General features: G+C 38.9%; 1 protein-coding gene across 1 annotated transcript in view; it reads left to right on the top strand.

The window, feature by feature from the left end:
- Nucleotides 1-7: 7 nt before the first annotated feature.
- The window catches only part of LOC113616735 (leucine-rich repeat-containing protein 37B-like), a gene marked incomplete at its 5' end in the record, with an annotated part of 9,160 nt that continues 3,125 nt past the window's right edge, over nt 8-6,042 (top strand). The window contains 2 exons of the mRNA XM_027100127.1: nt 8-471; nt 2,853-2,924. Of these exons, the coding sequence (XP_026955928.1) occupies nt 8-471; nt 2,853-2,924 (536 nt within the window). The remainder of the gene's footprint in view (nt 472-2,852; nt 2,925-6,042) is intronic.

Genomic DNA, 6,042 nt, shown 5'->3' with positions numbered 1-6,042 from the left:
GCATCAGGATCACACTGAGCCTCCAACATCACCCAGTATCACAGTTAAACCTTTGAACCTGGAGCTGACCACAACTCCAGAACCTACTACAGAGTCTGAACATTCTACAGCCCGGCAGCAGACTACAGCTCCCCCTCCAAAACACCCTGAGGTGACACTTGCACAACCAAACCTGTCTCAAGTCACAGTTTCACCTGTGGACCTGGGAGTTAACGTATCTCAGCAACCGAGGCCATCTGAGACGGTTCCTTTTCCTTCGACTCAGTATTCAGTATCCACAGGTCTTCCTGGTGTAAGATATACCCCAGAAAAGCAGCAGCCAGGGCAGAATGCCACCACAAACATCAGCATATGTGAGCTCTGTACCTGCAAAAATGAGACACTGTCGTGTGTTGGTCTCAGCCCAAAGCAGAAGCTCCACAGAGTGCCTGAGCCAGAGCCTGACGCCTACAACGGCACCTTCACCCTCCTGTAAGAATCGCCTCTCCTCATTTGTTCTCTGCATCCTCCCTGACAATGCAGCCTTTCTTCAGGTCTTCCTGGGCCCTCCTTATCTCCCCAATCCACATTGACTTTGTGTTTCCACCTTTTGTTTGTCAATGATTCCTTATCTTCATTCTCCTTCTTACTGTTTTTCCCTCTCCTTCAGTCTTGTAATTGCCCTTATTTTTTCCTTCTCCATTTTTTACCCCATTATTTAATTCCTTAACATCTACTCTTCTCCCATCTTTACTCCATCCTCTTTAGAGCAACATGTCCCTCTCCCCATCTCATTGGTGGTAATACAAAAAAGTCGTTAAGAGTAGAGATTCCGGAGCCAGACTACCTGGGTTTGAACCCAGGTCTGTCATTTATTAGCTTTATGACTCAACTTCCTCATCTGTAAAATGGGCATTATGGTAGTCATCGTCTCACAGGATGACTCCTATGGCTGCTAAATCTCCCAATGACTCCAATCTCATTGGGAGATTTAGATGAGTTAATACACGTAAAGCTCTTCTGTCAGTGCCTAGCATATATTTTAGTGTTAGCTATTATTATTATTCAGTCCCTCAGTTATATCTAGAACTCATCTTTGTCCCCTGGCTTTCTATATGTAGCACCCATTTTGTGCCCAACCCAGGGCTAAGTACTGTGGGAGCCACAGAAGTACATGTCATTGTCTCCAGAACATGACAATGACAAGTGGGAAGAAAGGGGATATGCCTTAAAAGGGAGGTAATATATAATTAAGTATTAAGAGAAATACAGAAACGTGCTGTAATTCACCAGAACCTGTAATCACAGGGGTGTGGAGGTGACAGAAGGCTGCATGGATAAGCTAAATCTTTAGCTGGGACTTCAAGATTGGCTGTGATTTGTCAGAAAAATAACAGGCAGTACAGTCTAGGCAAAGGTGTGACTGCAGGGATGATCAGAATTTAATAGATTAGTCTGGCTGTAAAGAATTGGGTTAGGCAACAATGAAAGATAAGATTATAAAATATCTTGACTATCGGCAACGGGGGTTTGAAAGTTATGCTGTGAGATATGGGGAGCTACTGCAAGTATTCAAGCAAGAGAGACAAATGATTAAACCAAGAGGCTGATTTTAGATTTCATATGTAGAGCGACCTAGAGAGGAAAGCTTGGTTCAGGGAGACCAAATAGAATGCTTTAGCAAAATCTAGGAGTAAAGTGAAAAGGGGCCGAATTAGAGTGGTTGTGATGGAAGTAGAAAGAAAATCCTGAGAGTACTACAGAGGAAAACCTGACAAGATGTAGTAATTGACTAGAGTTGGGGGATTGTAGTACAGGAAAGAGAAAAATCACATGTGTTGAGGGGCAGAATGATGGTGGTATAACAGGTGGAAATACAGCAGTTGGGAAGCAGAGTCAGTTTGAGGGAGATGAGTTCAGTCTTAGGCATCTTTTATTGGTGAGCATAAAGCAACCAGAAGGCTCTGTTTGAGCGGAAATGTCCCTCAGGCAGATGGGCAGGCAGGTATCCGTTTTGACTTCTTTCTGACTCCCGTGAAAAATGCGCATATAAACTGAATAGTTCCATTGTTGCTGAGGGAAGAGGGCAAAGCTAAAGCGAAAGATTCAGTCATCCACTGAGTTAGTGGTTCAAACTGAACCTCAGGCACTTAACAGCTTCTTTTAAACATGTCTAATTCATGGACACATTCTCACTGTTTAAAAAAAGAAATGCCACAGAAGTATATAGGATAAAATGTGAAAATTCCACCCCACCTTCCCTACCACCAATAAGGTAACTCCTGTTACTGTTTTGATGTGTGTCCTTCCTTCCGATCTCTTTCCTTTGCATTTTGTTCCCCTAATGAGGTAATAACTTTACTCCTTGTTCAGTGACTTGTGCTTTTCCCTAGGCAATATGTTTAAGAGATATTTTCGTAATAGTCCCTCTAATTTCTAATTGCCTTCCCGTATCCTTCTAACACCTGGAGAGATTCTGAGGGCACTGAGCCAAAGCTTTGGTGTTGCCTGCCATAGGATTTCTTAATATTTATTTGCTGATATTGATAAATGTTTGCCATTTTTCTCATTGATTTGTAGGAGTCATTTTAGACACATAAGTGATTTTGGAAAAAAAGTAACTGGCATTATGTATCCAAGAATTTGGACAGATAGGAAGTTCAGGTTCTGAGGAGATGCCTCATTGTTTGTGCCAGTGGCCTCACAGTATGTTTTTATTAATTGTGCACACTGGGAAGCTGGGAAGCTGTGGGAATTAAAAAGCTGGTCTTTTCTGCATTTGAATATTCCCTACATGGTGGCCATGATTCTTTTCCTTATTCTCTACATTCTTTTTCTACCTATTCAAGCATATGAACTGTGTTTCTTCACAGAAATTTCCAAGGAAACTCTATTTCTTACCTTGATGAAAGTATATGGAAGGCATACCGCTGGGCTGAGAAGCTGTGAGTATACTCTCCCCAAATATGAATACAAAAAGCTAACTGCATTATAAGATCCTTCTTGGTCCAGAATTTTGAGGTCAATACCTGTGAGCAAAGGTACTTCCCCTTCCATATCCCAAAGCAACCTAATGATTGAAATTCTATTTTTATTTAAAAAATTAAATTTGGCAGGACCTCTTGAAAATCAGTAAGAGACAATTTAAACTTATTTTCCATTATACAAGTAATACATGATTATATTCTCAATATATAACAGTGAAATAACAGGTATAGTGAAAACCCTCCTTTTGCCCTAATCCCACACCCACTACTTGGAGTTTAGTATTAATCCTTCCAGACTCTTTTCCATACATTTGAGTACATACATATTTACAGATAGCAAAAGAGGTTTGTGTGTTTTTCTTATCTGTTTTTACATAATTAACATCCTGAAACTTGATTCCTTCATTTCCTGATATGTCTTAGATTTCTTTCCTTCCCAGTACATAGAGGGTTACCCCATTCCTTTAAACTCCTGCATAATATTCCATAGTATGAATGTGTTACAGTTTAATAATGCCCCTATTTAAGGAGGTTTAGATTATGTCCAGTTTTCTTGTTACTTGCATTGCTGCCATGAATATCCTTGTACATGCATTTTTGTGAGCCTGGTCGTTTATTTCTATAGAATAGTTATCTAGAAATGGGATTGTTGGGGTGAAGACTATTTATATATAAAATTTTATTTGCCCTCAAAAAGTTATGCCAGAAAAAAAAAAAAAAGTTGTGCCAGCTTACCCTGCAGTCACCATGCTGTGATGACATTCATTTCCCCACACCCTTCCACCACTGGAGATTCTCACTTTTTTTTTTTTTTTTTTGCTAATCTGACAGATGAATAAAAGGGGTCCCGTCTGAATTTGAATTTTCTTATTATTTGTGAAATTAAATATCTTTATATGTTTACTGAACATTTGTATTTTATCCCTGAATTGTCTGTCCTTTGCCCATGTTTCTGTTACTATTTTTTTATTGATTTGTAGAAAAAGTCAGTTTAGACGCATAAGTTATTTTGGAAAAAAAAGCATTCAAAGTAATTTTCATGACAGTCTGTGGTCATATCCTTAGTTCAACTTGAATAGACGTCATAAATGACTTCTGAATTAATAATAAAAGACATAACAGTCAATCTAAAAACTGGTATTATGACCACCCTTAAAGATATGCCCCCTTAGTCTGATATCTTATTGGTAATGAAAAAAATGCTAGAACCAAGCACTTTTTTAAATTTACAGATTTCCTAAATACTATATGTAGTTTATATTTCCCGTGATAGTACCTAACTTGGAGATTTTATTTCCCAATCTTGTAAGAAAAATGAAAGTCATTTGGCACAAGAAATAGATAACTTAATTTCCTCTGGGAGTGGAGGGGGGTGGTAGACTGAGGGACAGAGGTAAGAGAAAAAGTTTGAATTGCGTGCTACATATTTTTGGAATTTTGAGATGTGAATATATATTACATATTTTTAAAAGATAAATTCAAATTAAAAATTAATTTTTAAAAAGCATGTGTTTGGGAGGCGGTACACTATAACATGAGTCTGGTAAGGTTTGAAGATTTCTAAGTCAGCTTGAGGTTTATACCTTATAAGCAGAGGTTCCTAACTTGAGGTCAGTGGTTCCCCAAAGCAGAATTTCTTAACCTCCCTCCTGCTCCCCCGTGTATAACTCTTTGGCAAGCTGCAGAAGCTTATGTTCTTGGGATAATGTTTTAAAATGTATAATAAGTCAAAATATATACAAAAACAAAGGAACCCAACTATATTGAAATAGTTTTCAGAATATTTTTTTTTTTTTTTGCGGTATGAGGGCCTCTCACCGTTGTGGCCTCTCCCGTTGAGGAGCACAGGCTCCGGACGCGCAGGCTCAGCGGCCATGGCTCACGGGCCCAGCTGCTCCGCGGCATGTGGGATCTTCCCGGACCGGGGCACGAACCCGTGTCCCCTGCACCGGCAGGCGGACTCTCAACCACTGCGCCACCAGGGAAGCCCTCAGAATATTTTTAAAATTAGTGAAATAGTAATAAATATGCTTCTCTTAACACTTTAAATAACAAGATATAGTGGTAGGTCTAATAAATATTATAACTCCAGGGTAGTGATGAGAATAAATGATATTTCGAGGTATCTGCAGCATATACGTGATATGAAATGACCTGTGATTTCTATTGGGGACCAAATTAACTATACTGCTGATCTACTGTGGTTCGTTGCCTACATTCATAATAGAAGGAGGTGCTGATTTTAGTTAGAGATTTGTGAAAACTGAGGTGTAATTTTATTTCCCATCCAAGGTTGGCTCTCTGGATTCAGTCCTCTCGATTCACAGACCTCTGCCCTAAAAGGATGATCCACAAGTTGAAACTGCATGCACACTTTTGCGTGTGTTCAAGAAAGTGCAGTTTTTTAGGGAAAAGCACCATTGCATTTATGAAATTCTCAAAGGATTCTTGCCTCAAAAGATTGAGTCACAAATGTAGGGGAGAAAAAAGACATTTCTTTTCCTGTAATTATCCTCATGAGTGATGATAAATGGATAATTTGTTTTAAATAAAAGTATCTGATAGTTGATAATTTGTCACTTTCTGAATTCACTCAATAAATATTTTTCGAGTATGTACTATATGCCACGAACTGTTTTACATGCTAGGGTTTCAGGCCCAAGAATGAAACAGCCCAAGTATCTCAGTTCTCAGGGGGTTTACAAATAAATAGAAATAAGTATATAAGTATAATAAATAGATAGATATAACTTCAAGCATTGCTAAGTACTTTGGAGAGAAAGAAAGCAGGGGAAGGAGAGTAAATCAGTTCCAGAAAGGCCGATTGTTTGCATTATATATATAGTTAAATCAAGCAAACCAACCAACCCTGAGCCCTCTCAGTTTCCTAGAAGTTTCAGAGGTGGAGAGAAGGGTAATTGTCAGTATTACAGAATCAAGAATGAATGTGAAGTTCGGAAGATTGCCTTAGACCTGAACCCTGGTCTTTCTTAAATGTTACTTCATGCCTAGTTTTGATATTTTCATGGTGTGAGAAAGTTTTAGATCTGGCTTTAACTCTGATTCCCCATAGTTT

Source organism: Aethalodelphis obliquidens, unplaced genomic scaffold (assembly GCF_003676395.1).
Source record: "Aethalodelphis obliquidens isolate GAN/ISIS:26980383/991018 unplaced genomic scaffold, ASM367639v1 scaffold431, whole genome shotgun sequence".
In the NCBI taxonomy this organism is placed as follows: Eukaryota; Metazoa; Chordata; class Mammalia; order Artiodactyla; family Delphinidae; genus Aethalodelphis; species Aethalodelphis obliquidens.
Note: the sequence above shows the minus strand (reverse complement) of the source record. Positions and strands in the feature narration are given on the sequence as shown.